At 43.9% G+C, this 19298-nt stretch overlaps 1 protein-coding gene across 4 annotated transcripts in view; it reads left to right on the top strand.

Annotated features, from left to right (window-relative positions):
• The window catches only part of LOC109640555 (T-cell differentiation antigen CD6-like), a 286517-nt gene extending 274130 nt beyond the window's left edge, over nt 1-12387 (top strand). For 2 of the 4 annotated variants that reach the window (XM_069516815.1, XM_069516818.1), the window contains 2 exons: nt 11982-12089; nt 12175-12387. In XM_069516815.1, coding sequence (XP_069372916.1) covers nt 11982-12089; nt 12175-12215 — 149 coding nt within the window. In that variant the 3' untranslated portion in view covers nt 12216-12387. The remainder of the gene's footprint in view (nt 1-11981; nt 12090-12174) is intronic. The other 2 variants (XM_069516817.1, XM_069516819.1) reach the window with 1 other exon arrangement.
• The last annotated feature ends 6911 nt before the right edge of the window (nt 12388-19298 follow it).

The raw sequence follows: 19298 nt of genomic DNA on the forward strand, positions 1-19298 counted from the left end.
CCCATTGGAGATCAAGATATTCTTCCATAACTTTCTTTCTGAAGGTCATAGAGACTTGGAAGTTGGTTCCATCTCCACTAATGTGGCTATGCCCGATCCATTGGTACCACCCCCGAGCTTCTGCGACCTTTGGAAGGGTTAGGGTTAGGGTTGTGATGAGTGTTTGTTTTTTGGGTTGTGATTAGGGTTAGGGTTAGGGCTGAAAACCCATTGGAGATCCAGATATTCTTCAATAACTTTTTTTCTGAAGGTCATAGAGACTTGGAAGTGGGTTCCATCTCCACTAATGTGGCTATGCCCGATCCATTGGGACCACCCCCGAGCTTCTACGACCTTCGGAAATGGTGAAACCACCAAATCTAAAAAAAAAAGTAGAAGATATTTTTGAATAACTTTTTTTCTGAAAGTCATAGAGACTTGGGCATTTCGGGGTTAATAAAGGGCAACCTGCCACGCAACCACACCGAATTTCAGCACGTTTCGAGCAAGCAGCGCGGAGTTATTCACCCTAATGTGAATTAGGGTTAGGGTTGCAATGAGGGTTAGGGTTAGGGTTGTGACTAGGGTTAGGGTTAGGGTTGTGATTAGGGTTAGGGTTAGGGTTGTGATTAGGGTTAGGGATGAATACCCATTGGAGATCAAGATATTCTTCCATAACTTTCTTTCTGAAGGTCTGGAGACTTGGAAGTTGGTTCCATCTCCACTAATGTGGCTATGCCCGATCCATTGGTACCACCCCCGAGCTTCTGCGACCTTTGGAAGGGTTAGGGTTAGGGTTGTGATGAGTGTTTGTTTTTTGGGTTGTGATTAGGGTTAGGGTTAGGGCTGAAAACCCATTGGAGATCCAGATATTCTTCAATAACTTTTTTTCTGAAGGTCATAGAGACTTGGAAGTGGGTTCCATCTCCACTAATGTGGCTATGCCCGATCCATTGGGACCACCCCCGAGCTTCTGCGACCTTTGGAAGGGTTAGGGTTAGGGTTGTGATGAGTGTTTGTTTTTTGGGTTGTGATTAGGGTTAGGGTTAGGGCTGAAAACCCATTGGAGATCCAGATATTCTTCAATAACTTTTTTTCTGAAGGTCATAGAGACTTGGAAGTGGGTTCCATCTCCACTAATGTGGCTATGCCCGATCCATTGGGACCACCCCAGAGCTTCTACGACCTTCGGAAATGGTGAAACCACCAAATCTAAAAAAAAAAGTAGAAGATATTTTTGAATAACTTTTTTTCTGAAAGTCATAGAGACTTGGGCATTTCGGGGTTAATAAAGGGCAACCTGCCACGCAACCACACCGAATTTCAGCACGTTTCGAGCAAGCAGCGCGGAGTTATTCACCCTAATGTGAATTAGGGTTAGGGTTGCAATGAGGGTTAGGGTTAGGGTTGTGACTAGGGTTAGGGTTAGGGTTGTGATTAGGGTTAGGGTTAGGGTTGTGATTAGGGTTAGGGATGAATACCCATTGGAGATCAAGATATTCTTCCATAACTTTCTTTCTGAAGGTCTGGAGACTTGGAAGTTGGTTCCATCTCCACTAATGTGGCTATGCCCGATCCATTGGTACCACCCCCGAGCTTCTGCGACCTTTGGAAGGGTTAGGGTTAGGGTTGTGATGAGTGTTTGTTTTTTGGGTTGTGATTAGGGTTAGGGTTAGGGCTGAAAACCCATTGGAGATCCAGATATTCTTCAATAACTTTTTTTCTGAAGGTCATAGAGACTTGGAAGTGGGTTCCATCTCCACTAATGTGGCTATGCCAGATCCATTGGGACCACCCCCGAGCTTCTACGACCTTCGGAAATGGTGAAACCACCAAATCTAAAAAAAAAAGTACAAGATATTTTTGAATAACTTTTTTTCTGAAAGTCATAGAGACTTGGGCATTTCGGGGTTAATAAAGGGCAACCTGCCACGCAACCACACCGAATTTCAGCACGTTTCGAGCAAGCAGCGCGGAGTTATTCACCCTAATGTGAATTAGGGTTAGGGTTGCAATGAGGGTTAGGGTTAGGGTTGTGACTAGGGTTAGGGTTAGGGTTGTGATTAGGGTTAGGGTTAGGGTTGTGATTAGGGTTAGGGATGAATACCCATTGGAGATCAAGATATTCTTCCATAACTTTCTTTCTGAAGGTCATAGAGACTTGGAAGTTGGTTCCATCTCCACTAATGTGGCTATGCCCGATCCATTGGTACCACCCCCGAGCTTCTGCGACCTTTGGAAGGGTTAGGGTTAGGGTTGTGATGAGTGTTTGTTTTTTGGGTTGTGATTAGGGTTAGGGTTAGGGCTGAAAACCCATTGGAGATCCAGATATTCTTCAATAACTTTTTTTCTGAAGGTCATAGAGACTTGGAAGTGGGTTCCATCTCCACTAATGTGGCTATGCCCGATCCATTGGGACCACCCCCGAGCTTCTACGACCTTCGGAAATGGTGAAACCACCAAATCTAAAAAAAAAAGTACAAGATATTTTTGAATAACTTTTTTTCTGAAAGTCATAGAGACTTGGGCATTTCGGGGTTAATAAAGGGCAACCTGCCACGCAACCACACCGAATTTCAGCACGTTTCGAGCAAGCAGCGCGGAGTTATTCACCCTAATGTGAATTAGGGTTAGGGTTGCAATGAGGGTTAGGGTTAGGGTTGTGACTAGGGTTAGGGTTAGGGTTGTGATTAGGGTTAGGGTTAGGGTTGTGATTAGGGTTAGGGATGAATACCCATTGGAGATCAAGATATTCTTCCATAACTTTCTTTCTGAAGGTCATAGAGACTTGGAAGTTGGTTCCATCTCCACTAATGTGGCTATGCCCGATCCATTGGTACCACCCCCGAGCTTCTGCGACCTTTGGAAGGGTTAGGGTTAGGGTTGTGATGAGTGTTTGTTTTTTGGGTTGTGATTAGGGTTAGGGTTAGGGCTGAAAACCCATTGGAGATCCAGATATTCTTCAATAACTTTTTTTCTGAAGGTCATAAAGACTTGGAAGTGGGTTCCATCTCCACTAATGTGGCTATGCCCGATCCATTGGGACCACCCCCGAGCTTCTACGACCTTCGGAAATGGTGAAACCACCAAATCTAAAAAAAAAAGTACAAGATATTTTTGAATAACTTTTTTTCTGAAAGTCATAGAGACTTGGGCATTTCGGGGTTAATAAAGGGCAACCTGCCACGCAACCACACCGAATTTCAGCACGTTTCGAGCAAGCAGCGCGGAGTTATTCACCCTAATGTGAATTAGGGTTAGGGTTGCAATGAGGGTTAGGGTTAGGGTTGTGACTAGGGTTAGGGTTGTGATTAGGGTTAGGGTTAGGGTTGTGATTAGGGTTAGGGATGAATACCCATTGGAGATCAAGATATTCTTCCATAACTTTCTTTCTGAAGGTCATAGAGACTTGGAAGTTGGTTCCATCTCCACTAATGTGGCTATGCCCGATCCATTGGTACCACCCCCGAGCTTCTGCGACCTTTGGAAGGGTTAGGGTTAGGGTTGTGATGAGTGTTTGTTTTTTGGGTTGTGATTAGGGTTAGGGTTAGGGCTGAAAACCCATTGGAGATCCAGATATTCTTCAATAACTTTTTTTCTGAAGGTCATAGAGACTTGGAAGTCGGTTCCATCTCCACTAATGTGGCTATGCCCGATCCATTGGGACCACCCCCGAGCTTCTACGACCTTCGGAAATGGTGAAACCACCAAATCTAAAAAAAAAAGTACAAGATATTTTTGAATAACTTTTTTTCCGAAAGTCATAGAGACTTGGGCATTTCGGGGTTAATAAAGGGCAACCTGCCACGCAACCACACCGAATTTCAGCACGTTTCGAGCAAGCAGCGTGGAGTTATTCACCCTAATGTGAATTAGGGTTAGGGTTGCAATGAGGGTTAGGGTTAGGGTTGTGACTAGGGTTAGGGTTAGGGTTGTGATTAGGGTTAGGGATGAATACCCATTGGAGATCAAGATATTCTTCCATAACTTTCTTTCTGAAGGTCATAGAGACTTGGAAGTTGGTTCCATCTCCACTAATGTGGCTATGCCCAATCCATTGGTACCACCCCCGAGCTTCTGCGACCTTTGGAAGGGTTAGGGTTAGGGTTGTGATGAGTGTTTGTTTTTTGGGTTGTGATTAGGGTTAGGGTTAGGGCTGAAAACCCATTGGAGATCCAGATATTCTTCAATAACTTTTTTTCTGAAGGTCATAGAGACTTGGAAGTCGGTTCCATCTCCACTAATGTGGCTATGCCCGATCCATTGGGACCACCCCCGAGCTTCTACGACCTTCGGAAATGGTGAAACCACCAAATCTAAAAAAAAAAGTACAAGATATTTTTGAATAACTTTTTTTCCGAAAGTCATAGAGACTTGGGCATTTCGGAGTTAATAAAGGGCAACCTGCCACGCAACCACACCGAATTTCAGCACGTTTCGAGCAAGCAGCGTGGAGTTATTCACCCTAATGTGAATTAGGGTTAGGGTTGCAATGAGGGTTAGGGTTAGGGTTGTGACTAGGGTTAGGGTTAGGGTTGTGATTAGGGTTAGGGATGAATACCCATTGGAGATCAAGATATTCTTCCATAACTTTCTTTCTGAAGGTCATAGAGACTTGGAAGTTGGTTCCATCTCCACTAATGTGGCTATGCCCGATCCATTGGTACCACCCCCAAGCTTCTGCGACCTTTGGAAGGGTTAGGGTTAGGGTTGTGATGAGTGTTTGTTTTTTGGGTTGTGATTAGGGTTAGGGTTAGGGCTGAAAACCCATTGGAGATCCAGATATTCTTCAATAACTTTTTTTCTGAAGGTCATAGAGACTTGGAAGTCGGTTCCATATCAACTAATGTGGCTATGCCCGATCCATTGGGACCACCCCCGAGCTTCTACGACCTTCGGAAATGGTGAAACCACCAAATCTAAAAAAAAAAGTACAAGATATTTTTGAATAATTTTTTTTCGAAAGTCATAGAGACTTGGGCATTTCGGGGTTAATAAAGGGCAACCTGCCACGCAACCACACCGAATTTCAGCACGTTTCGAGCAAGCAGCGTGGAGTTATTCACCCTAATGTGAATTAGGGTTAGGGTTGCAATGAGGGTTAGGGTTAGGGTTGTGACTAGGGTTAGGGTTAGGGTTGTGATTAGGGTTAGGGTTAGGGTTGTGATTAGGGTTAGGGATGAATACCCATTGGAGATGAAGATATTCTTCCATAACTTTCTTTCTGAAGGTCATAGAGACTTGGAAGTTGGTTCCATCTCCACTAATGTGGCTATGCCCGATCCATTGGTACCACCCCCGAGCTTCTGCGACCTTTGGAAGGGTTAGGGTTAGGGTTGTGATGAGTGTTTGTTTTTTGGGTTGTGATTAGGGTTAGGGTTAGGGCTGAAAACCCATTGGAGATCCAGATATTCTTCAATAACTTTTTTTCTGAAGGTCATAGAGACTTGGAAGTCGGTTCCATCTCCACTAATGTGGCTATGCCCGATCCATTGGGACCACCCCCGAGCTTCTACGACCTTCGGAAATGGTGAAACCACCAAATCTAAAAAAAAAAGTACAAGATATTTTTGAATAACTTTTTTTCTGAAAGTCATAGAGACTTGGGCATTTCGGGGTTAATAAAGGGCAACCTGCCACGCAACCACACCGAATTTCAGCACATTTCGAGCAAGCAGCGCAGAGTTATTCACCCTAATGTGAATTAGGGTTAGGGTTGCAATGAGGGTTAGGGTTAGGGTTGTGACTAGGGTTAGGGTTAGGGTTGTGATTAGGGTTAGGGATGAATACCCATTGGAGATCAAGATATTCTTCCATAACTTTCTTTCTGAAGGTCATAGAGACTTGGAAGTTGGTTCCATCTCCACTAATGTGGCTATGCCCAATCCATTGGTACCACCCCCGAGCTTCTGCGACCTTTGGAAGGGTTAGGGTTAGGGTTGTGATGAGTGTTTGTTTTTTGGGTTGTGATTAGGGTTAGGGTTAGGGCTGAAAACCCATTGGAGATCCAGATATTCTTCAATAACTTTTTTTCTGAAGGTCATAGAGACTTGGAAGTGGGTTCCATCTCCACTAATGTGGCTATGCCCGATCCATTGGGACCACCCCCGAGCTTCTACGACCTTCGGAAATGGTGAAACCACCAAATCTAAAAAAAAAAGTACAAGATATTTTTGAATAACTTTTTTTCCGAAAGTCATAGAGACTTGGGCATTTCGGAGTTAATAAAGGGCAACCTGCCACGCAACCACACCGAATTTCAGCACGTTTCGAGCAAGCAGCGTGGAGTTATTCACCCTAATGTGAATTAGGGTTAGGGTTGCAATGAGGGTTAGGGTTAGGGTTGTGACTAGGGTTAGGGTTAGGGTTGTGATTAGGGTTAGGGATGAATACCCATTGGAGATCAAGATATTCTTCCATAACTTTCTTTCTGAAGGTCATAGAGACTTGGAAGTTGGTTCCATCTCCACTAATGTGGCTATGCCCGATCCATTGGTACCACCCCCAAGCTTCTGCGACCTTTGGAAGGGTTAGGGTTAGGGTTGTGATGAGTGTTTGTTTTTTGGGTTGTGATTAGGGTTAGGGTTAGGGCTGAAAACCCATTGGAGATCCAGATATTCTTCAATAACTTTTTTTCTGAAGGTCATAGAGACTTGGAAGTCGGTTCCATCTCCACTAATGTGGCTATGCCCGATCCATTGGGACCACCCCCGAGCTTCTACGACCTTCGGAAATGGTGAAACCACCAAATCTAAAAAAAAAAGTACAAGATATTTTTGAATAATTTTTTTTCGAAAGTCATAGAGACTTGGGCATTTCGGGGTTAATAAAGGGCAACCTGCCACGCAACCACACCGAATTTCAGCACGTTTCGAGCAAGCAGCGTGGAGTTATTCACCCTAATGTGAATTAGGGTTAGGGTTGCAATGAGGGTTAGGGTTAGGGTTGTGACTAGGGTTAGGGTTAGGGTTGTGATTAGGGTTAGGGTTAGGGTTGTGATTAGGGTTAGGGATGAATACCCATTGGAGATGAAGATATTCTTCCATAACTTTCTTTCTGAAGGTCATAGAGACTTGGAAGTTGGTTCCATCTCCACTAATGTGGCTATGCCCGATCCATTGGTACCACCCCCGAGCTTCTGCGACCTTTGGAAGGGTTAGGGTTAGGGTTGTGATGAGTGTTTGTTTTTTGGGTTGTGATTAGGGTTAGGGTTAGGGCTGAAAACCCATTGGAGATCCAGATATTCTTCAATAACTTTTTTTCTGAAGGTCATAGAGACTTGGAAGTCGGTTCCATCTCCACTAATGTGGCTATGCCCGATCCATTGGGACCACCCCCGAGCTTCTACGACCTTCGGAAATGGTGAAACCACCAAATCTAAAAAAAAAAGTACAAGATATTTTTGAATAACTTTTTTTCTGAAAGTCATAGAGACTTGGGCATTTCGGGGTTAATAAAGGGCAACCTGCCACGCAACCACACCGAATTTCAGCACATTTCGAGCAAGCAGCGCAGAGTTATTCACCCTAATGTGAATTAGGGTTAGGGTTGCAATGAGGGTTAGGGTTAGGGTTGTGACTAGGGTTAGGGTTAGGGTTGTGATTAGGGTTAGGGATGAATACCCATTGGAGATCAAGATATTCTTCCATAACTTTCTTTCTGAAGGTCATAGAGACTTGGAAGTTGGTTCCATCTCCACTAATGTGGCTATGCCCGATCCATTGGTACCACCCCCGAGCTTCTGCGACCTTTGGAAGGGTTAGGGTTAGGGTTGTGATGAGTGTTTGTTTTTTGGGTTGTGATTAGGGTTAGGGCTGAAAACCCATTGGAGATCCAGATATTCTTCAATAACTTTTTTTCTGAAGGTCATAGAGACTTGGAAGTGGGTTCCATCTCCACTAATGTGGCTATGCCCGATCCATTGGGACCACCCCCGAGCTTCTACGACCTTCGGAAATGGTGAAACCACCAAATCTAAAAAAAAAAGTAGAAGATATTTTTGAATAACTTTTTTTCTGAAAGTCATAGAGACTTGGGCATTTCGGGGTTAATAAAGGGCAACCTGCCACGCAACCACACCGAATTTCAGCACGTTTCGAGCAAGCAGCGCGGAGTTATTCACCCTAATGTGAATTAGGGTTAGGGTTGCAATGAGGGTTAGGGTTAGGGTTGTGACTAGGGTTAGGGTTAGGGTTGTGATTAGGGTTAGGGATGAATACCCATTGGAGATCAAGATATTCTTCCATAACTTTCTTTCTGAAGGTCATAGAGACTTGGAAGTTGGTTCCATCTCCACTAATGTGGCTATGCCCGATCCATTGGTACCACCCCCGAGCTTCTGCGACCTTTGGAAGGGTTAGGGTTAGGGTTGTGATGAGTGTTTGTTTTTTGGGTTGTGATTAGGGTTAGGGTTAGGGCTGAAAACCCATTGGAGATCCAGATATTCTTCAATAACTTTTTTTCTGAAGGTCATAGAGACTTGGAAGTCGGTTCCATCTCCACTAATGTGGCTATGCCCGATCCATTGGGACCACCCCCGAGCTTCTACGACCTTCGGAAATGGTGAAACCACCAAATCTAAAAAAAAAAGTACAAGATATTTTTGAATAACTTTTTTTCCGAAAGTCATAGAGACTTGGGCATTTCGGAGTTAATAAAGGGCAACCTGCCACGCAACCACACCGAATTTCAGCACGTTTCGAGCAAGCAGCGTGGAGTTATTCACCCTAATGTGAATTAGGGTTAGGGTTGCAATGAGGGTTAGGGTTAGGGTTGTGACTAGGGTTAGGGTTAGGGTTGTGATTAGGGTTAGGGATGAATACCCATTGGAGATCAAGATATTCTTCCATAACTTTCTTTCTGAAGGTCATAGAGACTTGGAAGTTGGTTCCATCTCCACTAATGTGGCTATGCCCGATCCATTGGTACCACCCCCAAGCTTCTGCGACCTTTGGAAGGGTTAGGGTTAGGGTTGTGATGAGTGTTTGTTTTTTGGGTTGTGATTAGGGTTAGGGTTAGGGCTGAAAACCCATTGGAGATCCAGATATTCTTCAATAACTTTTTTTCTGAAGGTCATAGAGACTTGGAAGTCGGTTCCATCTCCACTAATGTGGCTATGCCCGATCCATTGGGACCACCCCCGAGCTTCTACGACCTTCGGAAATGGTGAAACCACCAAATCTAAAAAAAAAAGTACAAGATATTTTTGAATAATTTTTTTTCGAAAGTCATAGAGACTTGGGCATTTCGGGGTTAATAAAGGGCAACCTGCCACGCAACCACACCGAATTTCAGCACGTTTCGAGCAAGCAGCGTGGAGTTATTCACCCTAATGTGAATTAGGGTTAGGGTTGCAATGAGGGTTAGGGTTAGGGTTGTGACTAGGGTTAGGGTTAGGGTTGTGATTAGGGTTAGGGATGAATACCCATTGGAGATCAAGATATTCTTCCATAACTTTCTTTCTGAAGGTCATAGAGACTTGGAAGTTGGTTCCATCTCCACTAATGTGGCTATGCCCGATCCATTGGTACCACCCCCGAGCTTCTGCGACCTTTGGAAGGGTTAGGGTTAGGGTTGTGATGAGTGTTTGTTTTTTGGGTTGTGATTAGGGTTAGGGTTAGGGCTGAAAACCCATTGGAGATCCAGATATTCTTCAATAACTTTTTTTCTGAAGGTCATAGAGACTTGGAAGTGGGTTCCATCTCCACTAATGTGGCTATGCCCGATCCATTGGTACCACCCCCAAGCTTCTGCGACCTTTGGAAGGGTTAGGGTTAGGGTTGTGATGAGTGTTTGTTTTTTGGGTTGTGATTAGGGTTAGGGTTAGGGCTGAAAACCCATTGGAGATCCAGATATTCTTCAATAACTTTTTTTCTGAAGGTCATAGAGACTTGGAAGTCGGTTCCATCTCCACTAATGTGGCTATGCCCGATCCATTGGGACCACCCCCGAGCTTCTACGACCTTCGGAAATGGTGAAACCACCAAATCTAAAAAAAAAAGTACAAGATATTTTTGAATAATTTTTTTTCGAAAGTCATAGAGACTTGGGCATTTCGGGGTTAATAAAGGGCAACCTGCCACGCAACCACACCGAATTTCAGCACGTTTCGAGCAAGCAGCGTGGAGTTATTCACCCTAATGTGAATTAGGGTTAGGGTTGCAATGAGGGTTAGGGTTAGGGTTGTGACTAGGGTTAGGGTTAGGGTTGTGATTAGGGTTAGGGATGAATACCCATTGGAGATCAAGATATTCTTCCATAACTTTCTTTCTGAAGGTCATAGAGACTTGGAAGTTGGTTCCATCTCCACTAATGTGGCTATGCCCGATCCATTGGTACCACCCCCGAGCTTCTGCGACCTTTGGAAGGGTTAGGGTTAGGGTTGTGATGAGTGTTTGTTTTTTGGGTTGTGATTAGGGTTAGGGTTAGGGCTGAAAACCCATTGGAGATCCAGATATTCTTCAATAACTTTTTTTCTGAAGGTCATAGAGACTTGGAAGTGGGTTCCATCTCCACTAATGTGGCTATGCCCGATCCATTGGGACCACCCCCGAGCTTCTACGACCTTCGGAAATGGTGAAACCACCAAATCTAAAAAAAAAAGTAGAAGATATTTTTGAATAACTTTTTTTCTGAAAGTCATAGAGACTTGGGCATTTCGGGGTTAATAAAGGGCAACCTGCCACGCAACCACACCGAATTTCAGCACGTTTCGAGCAAGCAGCGCGGAGTTATTCACCCTAATGTGAATTAGGGTTAGGGTTGCAATGAGGGTTAGGGTTAGGGTTGTGACTAGGGTTAGGGTTAGGGTTGTGATTAGGGTTAGGGATGAATACCCATTGGAGATCAAGATATTCTTCCATAACTTTCTTTCTGAAGGTCATAGAGACTTGGAAGTTGGTTCCATCTCCACTAATGTGGCTATGCCCGATCCATTGGTACCACCCCCGAGCTTCTGCGACCTTTGGAAGGGTTAGGGTTAGGGTTGTGATGAGTGTTTGTTTTTTGGGTTGTGATTAGGGTTAGGGTTAGGGCTGAAAACCCATTGGAGATCCAGATATTCTTCAATAACTTTTTTTCTGAAGGTCATAGAGACTTGGAAGTGGGTTCCATCTCCACTAATGTGGCTATGCCCGATCCATTGGGACCACCCCCGAGCTTCTACGACCTTCGGAAATGGTGAAACCACCAAATCTAAAAATAAAAGTAGAAGATATTTTTGAATAACTTTTTTTCTGAAAGTCATAGAGACTTGGGCATTTCGGGGTTAATAAAGGGCAACCTGCCACGCAACCACACCAAATTTCAGCACGTTTCGAGCAAGCAGCGCGGAGTTATTCACCCTAATGTGAATTAGGGTTAGGGTTGCAATGAGGGTTAGGGTTAGGGTTGTGACTAGGGTTAGGGTTAGGGTTGTGATTAGGGTTAGGGATGAATACCCATTGGAGATCAAGATATTCTTCCATAACTTTCTTTCTGAAGGTCATAGAGACTTGGAAGTTGGTTCCATCTCCACTAATGTGGCTATGCCCGATCCATTGGTACCACCCCCGAGCTTCTGCGACCTTTGGAAGGGTTAGGGTTAGGGTTGTGATGAGTGTTTGTTTTTTGGGTTGTGATTAGGGTTAGGGTTAGGGCTGAAAATCCATTGGAGATCCAGATATTCTTCAATAACTTTTTTTCTGAAGGTCATAGAGACTTGGAAGTGGGTTCCATCTCCACTAATGTGGCTATGCCCGATCCATTGGGACCACCCCCGAGCTTCTACGACCTTCGGAAATGGTGAAACCACCAAATCTAAAAAAAAAAAGTACAAGATATTTTTGAATAACTTTTTTTCTGAAAGCCATAGAGACTTGGGCATTTCGGGGTTAATAAAGGGCAACCTGCCACGCAACCACACCGAATTTCAGCACGTTTCGAGCAAGCAGCGCGGAGTTATTCACCCTAATGTGAATTAGGGTTAGGGTTGCAATGATCACGTGTTCTCTTGAACTTGACAGATCCTGGAGAGGGCCGGTCATCTGCCGTCAGCGGTTCCCTTGATCCCTTAATGTTTCTCCACAACAACAATCAACATCACTCGGCACAAACAAGAAACCTGAGTTCAAGTAAATCACTAACCAGATGTTCACACGTGTGGAAAAGTAAGATCCCTCACACGTTCGCTGATCTTTGTTGTTGTCGGATCAACAGGTGACGAAGACTCCCTCTACTCCCCGGTGAGTCCTGACTGAAACCCTTCATCTTCATCTCACGGTGGAGGAGACTCAACATCTCAGATCCAGACTGAAAAGAACATAAAGACACATCTGTGAAATCACACACTGTATTTACATTTAAAACCAAATATCTCACCCATTGGGCATGAATGTGGATTTTGTAAGTTAAATAAACTTGTGACTGTGATATTTGGGTGGAGTGTGGATTAACTTCTTAAGATAGATAGAAACATAATTCCAATGACAATATGTTAATATGTTAATATGAATTAATAAAAAAACGAAATAAAATGATTATTAATCGTAGCGGAGGTCAAAGTTTAAAATAATTGTGATATATATCCGAAGCTCTATCGCAAAAGCTTCCCGATGCTGAACTTTACAGAACAGTCCGAATTGCCATGGAAAGTTAATTTCACAAAACAAAGAAATTAAATTTAAAAAGACTAAAATAAAAACGGATGGTTTAATTATCTCTAGTAACTTTTATATATCTGATGCAATGATTGCTCAGAGGTTCAATTTAGGAGAAAGCATGCGTCCACATATTTTCGGCCGGATACTGTATTGAACTACTGTTCTCAAACCTGCTATGTTCTACCACTAGATGGCACTCGAGGCCTCCAAGTCACCAGAAGCTGACATCATGAAAACCACAGACACAGAAGAAAACTGTGAAACCATAAAATGTTTACCACCTCAGAGGTTCACAGGCGAGAACACTGCGGCAAATACGTATTTGTTGTGCGCGAGGGAGACGTTGTTTCTAATGCACTGTGGAAATGTTTGAGACGGGAACTCTGGCTCCTGATCAGGGGCCAACATAAACCATCAGTGCGTCCTGAAACCAGACCTGGCACGGCTCGTCCTGGTCCATTACATCTGCAGCAGCTGCAGAGCATCAACACTTCCTCCTGATCCAAAGCAATGCCCTGAATCAAAGTCACGTCCTGTTTCATAGAAGTAAATATGACAAACTGCCTCTGAGCTGCTATGAAACTTTCCGATGGGGGGGGGGTGGCGGTGGTGAAGACTGGGATAAACGTGGATTAGCTTCAGCTCAGTTAACAGAAGAGGTGGGAGCGATGATGCATTGGGCTGATAACCAGCAGAGTTGGGTGTTTTTACTGAATGGAAAGTATTTGGCAAGGGAGAGGATGAGTTGGGGTGAGGAGGGGTGAGGAGGGGTGAGGAGGGGTGAGGCCTCGGAGAAAGAGAGAAGTCGGCAAAGATGAAACGTGTCTGAGAGAATCATATATTTCACTCGAATTTAGTCCAGAGCCCTGCATCGAGATAAACAGGCGAATTAACGACCAGATCTCCTTATGAAACTCAATCTCTTTCACATGCCAGAGAATTCAGCACACACACACACACACACACACACACACACACACACACACACCACTTAACAGAGATTCCATCTTAAAGTATGCAGCATGATATATCACAGATCCTCCTCCAACAGTTTGCTTTTGTTTCGTTCTGCCCGGAAAGATTGATAAGTCAGAAACTAGAAATCTGTGGATTTACAGTCCTGATTAACATCAAGGGAGAGAACTGCGGTGCACTAGTATTTCAAGTAGCTTGTAGTATTTGAGGGATTAGAAGATCAACCCTCTGTTTTTACTTTGTTCATTAAATCAGTTACACACAAAGGATTACGGCTCCATAAGTCCGTAAGTTGCTTAAAGCGTCCCGACAACAGATCCTGCCCAAGTTTAAACTCTTGAACTCTGTTTGGTGCAGGATGCCCAGAGACCGTTGTACCCGCCTGCAAGACGACGCAGAGAACATACTAAAAACACGTGTCTGCTGCAGTTTTACGTTTGTCGTCATCAAGGGAAACTTTACATCAAGTATAAAACAATAAGAAGAGTTTGACCAGCACTTTTTTTGCACATGAGGCCAGAGTCCCTCCATCATTTGATATATTCTCCGATATATTCTTAGGTAAATGTTTGCTAATTAGCTTTTGACTGCGTGTCATGACCTTCTTCCGAGCGTGTGTCGCATAATTAAGGGTGATAATGACGACAAGTTGCAGAGAAAGTGATTTATCGAAGTCTGGTCACGCTGTAACTTTTTCTTTTTTTTTTTACCAAAATGCAGTTTTCCAGCGTCACAACCTTTTCAATGTCGGCCTCTGGATTAGTACAAATACTTCAAAGCAGGTTGAGACGTTGGGAGAAAAACACACTCTCACATGTGTAATTAGCGGGTTTTTTTTTTTACTTCACCGTGACCTTGAGGGTTCTGCTCTGGACTCGGCCTTTGTATTGGCACTGCTCTTTGACATGTTGCTGGATGGACGGCAGCCAGAGAAATGCGGTGAGGTCATCAGTTTAGGTAGAGCCCCACATGATTACAGACCTGAGAGAAAAATTCACTCCAGCTCATTAATCAAAAGTTTTTTTTTTTTTGTTTTTTTTTTCTTCCTCTGGTCAAGTAAAAGTCCTGAAGCCGTTAAATTCATCAGTGAATCTGCTGATTAGTCGCTCTCGGAGTGATTCAGCCTGTAGTCTGGCTGCTGCCGGGCTGAGGCTCGGCAGCGCTGGCGAGGCTCGGTAATAGTGTTGATTACTCGTCACTCATTAGGTTGCTCTCACTGCCGCTGCTAAGCCCTCATCAGGAGGCTTTTGGCTGAGCGGTCGAGTGGGGGCCCTGATCCAATTCACCTTTAGAGTTCAGTGGACCTGTCTGGTTGTCACGGGTCAGCGCGCCGCTCTCCATGCTGTGCTCTCCCAGAGAGGCCCTCATTACCTCATTTCCTGTCACTACTGTACCAGACGAGTGTTTGAATCTCATGGTTTAAAACTCTCGGATAAGACACTGAAGGCTCTGAGGAGAAAAACACGGGAACATATGGAATAAATACAACACAACGCAAACCAAACGTTTCAAAGAAAATGTAAATTGTGGCCCCTTTATGGCCCCTGTTTTAGAAAAATCCTGGATCCGCCACTGCTTTAAGTACATTTGTTTTACTTAAATATCTTTTTCATCGTGTTGTTGTTACTTTTACTCAAGTAATTTAATCTGATTACTTCTACCTTTAAACAGAACGCAGAATTGTTCCAGATTCACTTTTCTGATAAAGTATTATTCCATCTTCTTCTTCTTATTTTACGTTTTTCAGTTTGTTCTGTTCACGTTGTCGTGTTTCGCAGCTCGGAGCCGCTGCACGTTTCCCACATTTATTAGTCTGTATGGAGAAATGAATCCCCTCTTGAAAGCTGGACTGGCAGCGCAGCGTTTAGCTCATTAACCTTTTTTTTCTTCTTAGCACCTCGCTGCAGTTAACAGTCTGTGGCCTCTTCCCCACCAAGACACATTCATGTAGCTGCCAATCAGGTCAACGCTGCAATTAAGCTGCTTTAAACTTGTTCAGTGGTGCTTGGAGGCCGTAAAAATACTTCCGTTTGAGTGTCAATGGGAGCCTGTGGTGGTTAACGCTGCATTCATGGGAGAATACATTGTGTCTAGTTAATGTAAGTAGTCTGGTCAGTGGGTCAAAAGGTCGACATCACTGAGGGAGACGAGGAGGTGCAGTCGTTTCCATTTATTTGAGTCAAACACCACCAGTGTGATCATCCACATTCTCTGTGTGTGTGTGTGTGTGTGTGTTTTCTTATTTCCTCACTCGACTTACAGATTTCTCGAGCGACTAAGAATTTATGGACACGTTTCCTTGTTTGCCTCCGACCAGATGGACCGAGGTTTATGAGTGTGTGTGGTGCATGTTGGACAGCGGAGTTTTCTCTGCGAGCACCAGTCAGTCAGGACAGGCGTCATCAATCTTGGTCGTCGCTGAATGGCAGATTGGCTGCCATAAAGCGGGCCTGATTGCAGTGTGCTGTTCCCAGCGGAAGAGTTTTCAGTCCAAGGGAGGCATGGAAACAAAACCCCGCAGATACAAACAATGTGTGTGGGACAGTTTGAACCGTGCCACATTGTCAGATATCGTACACGTTTGCTTCAGGGCTGCACAGAAATGATTCATTTATTTATCTTTCTTGTCAATCAATGTGATCCTGTGACCATTTGTGATGGATTACACAATAAAGGTTTGAGACAGATGGATGAAGTTGGAGAATAATCAGAGAAAAAACACGGAAACTTTATGTACAGTTGAAGTTTGCTCTAAATCAAGGATATAAACACAGTTTAGGACACTGGGGTCTTGACCTCTTTATTCAGTTCTGGGGTTTTAAAGACTCAAGGGAGTTTGGTCGGTCATGGATATTTTATTACTTAAATATTACTTACTACAAATTAAAGTGGTTTAAATCTTCATGCTGCAAAGAAAATGTCACAGAAAATAAAAATGCATATTCAACACAATAAATTGAATAAAAAATTATGACAATTAACAGATTTTATTTGAGGTTTTAGGAAGGAGGAGCTGGATGATCTCAGTATTTTGATAATCCTTGTTTTATCAAATACAAGAACATGCACCCCAGTGTTGTTAATAAAACCCTAATCAATCTGATAACTGAGATAAAGAATGAATAAAATCTTGTTTGCAAAAACAAAATGCAGAAAAAGCAAAGCCAGAGTCGAAAAGACAGAAGCCTCACTGATGGTTTGCAGGTTGTACTCCAGCACCATGTGCCTAATTAACAAGATTAAACTTTTTAAAAAGCTCTCGGATCCATTGCTCAGAAACAATGAGCTGATGTCATTTGTTACTGGATGAAACCGTGGCGTCCGGTCAAAAATCCCTCAAGCGTGTAAACTGGAAACCAGAAAACTGTCAATTGGGCCGAGTGCGGTTCCAGCTGAGACACAAGAATGGAGTGGGTGAGGTCACCTTCGTATACCAGACAGCAGCTCATTGAACACAGACCTGTGTAAACTGTGTGTTCAGGTTGGTGCTGTTATTCTTCTGGTGAATGTTGTGTGGTTTTAAAAAAAGGCAGAGAGTGACGGGCCGAGCGTGTTTATTTTCCACAGTTGACTGTTTCGTTTTTTTCCCCCTCGGAGGACGTGGATTGATGGCACGGCGTACGTGATGGTGAGTGAGTGAGCTCAGACCGCCTCCAGTCGAGGAACCGTGTGTGTGTGTGTGTGTGTGTGTGTGTGTGTGTGTGTGTGTGTGTGTGTTTGTGTGTGTGTTTGTGTCCGGTCAGCCGCTCCATGCCACCAGCTTAACCCCTGGATTCCCCACATTCCAGCCCAAAGTCAGGCACAAGTCTCGCCGCTCGTCTGTTTAAGGTGATTGACATTATTTGCTACCATTAGGCACTACTATGTAATTGACCTTTGACCCCTCACAAGCGACCTGTTGAAACAGCTTTAAACCAGATCGTCTAATCTCCATGGGAAAAGCCCTCAATCTAGACTTAAGGCTCTAAAAGCAATCAACACCTAAAGGTGAAGGAGGGGAGCCAGGGTCACTGCCACCAGGTCGCTGTGATCCAGTCGGGGGTGGGGGGCGGGGGGGCGATGATGATCATTTTCTTGGTGAGCCACAAACGCACTTCATCAGATAAACAACTCAGGGCTTCACCTCCGTAATGATCCATGTGCACGTCCTAACACACCCGACATTTATAATTATTTATCGTCTGTGAAGCATCGACGGTCCAGACGAGCCATCGACGGAGTGAAAATCATCAGGTATTGAAATCTTAAACATTAAACACGTCACTGCTGAACAAAGTTAAAGTCATTTACATCTACAAGGATTTATACTTAAAGCCTCTTTCAGCCACTGCTCACAGACCGATGCAGTAGATTTCAAGATTCAAGAACTTTATTGTCACCGTGAGATCAGAGTTATGAGAGTGTTATAAAGATTCATATAAACATGAAAAAGTAAAGTAATGTTTTTCAATAAAATATAAGTGAACAGAAGTCGATGTGACGAGGATGCAAAGTGTCTGATGTAGATGAACGTGATAATATGAATATTATGTGTATTTAAGTGATTAGATTACAGTTACACAGTTTCCTCCAGAACTTCTGGAGCTGTTGTCGTGCTCTTCAGAAGTTTGGGTCACTGATGAAATTCGGATCGTTTCTGCGTAAACTGAAAGAAAAGTCTCCGCAGGCGTCTGAGTTCAGTCTGCTGCTGCTGCTACCATCGTGCGTTACATCACCAGCTCAGATTAGTGAGTCTGAAGACATGACACCAGCTCCTCCGTGCTCCACAGAAGAGCTTATCTCTCTCGCAGACCCTCTCTCTCTCTTCATCACTTAAAGGTTAATCTTCCATTTCATCAGCACATGAGACTTCACGCTGTGGCCTTTTGACTCCTACCGCTGATGAGTCGTCCACAGATCGTGGTCTGGCCTCTTTGTTTCTCTTCTTCGGGTAGGAAGACGTTTCTTGGGACACCTTCCTCAGCTGCTTGTTGTGGTTGTCCACTGTTCATAAAGATGGACGACATCGTCGCTTCACAAAGATTGAAGCCAAAGAATCTCATTCTGTTCCTGGAGGCCGCCTTCAGTATAAAACCAACCCCCTCCATGTTGGTGGATGGGACACTTTCATTTTATTCAGTTCTTGATGCATAAAAATGAGGTGAAACGTAATTGCTTATTTAGAGAATTATGTTATTTGGGTCAGTCAGTATCAGTATCAGACTGTAGATGTGAATATAACTCAAAGATACGTGGTAAAAATATAACCAGCCCTCGTCCGTAAGAAGCTAAGTCTCATTCTTGGTGGTGGCACAGTTACGTGAATATTTCAAAACACCTCGACACGTTGCATTTTTGGCCGCAGAGCCTCAGCGTGTGACTCCGGGCCACCTCTAAAATCCACTCTGGTCAAGTTTTTCCTCTGCAGATGTGATGCGAACTGACAGTTTTGGGCGGATTAACGGAGGTTTGACAACAAGACATTGTTTCAAATGATACTGATCAAAGTTCACTTTAATCCTGTTAATTAAAGCAAAGAATAACACTGAGCAAATCCACGACTTAAAAGAGAGGCTGGATAAAAGACTTCACGGAAGATTTTGATCTCAAAGTTCTCAGTTAATGCTTTAATTTCTGATTACATGATCTGCCGTCAGAAACGCTGCCGCTTCCAGCACGACTTCCAGAAATGTGCCACCGGCTGACAACCTTATCGAGGCCCGAGGA

The sequence above is a fragment of the Paralichthys olivaceus genome, chromosome 20, assembly GCF_024713975.1.
Source record: "Paralichthys olivaceus isolate ysfri-2021 chromosome 20, ASM2471397v2, whole genome shotgun sequence".
Classification (NCBI taxonomy): domain Eukaryota; kingdom Metazoa; phylum Chordata; class Actinopteri; order Pleuronectiformes; family Paralichthyidae; genus Paralichthys; species Paralichthys olivaceus.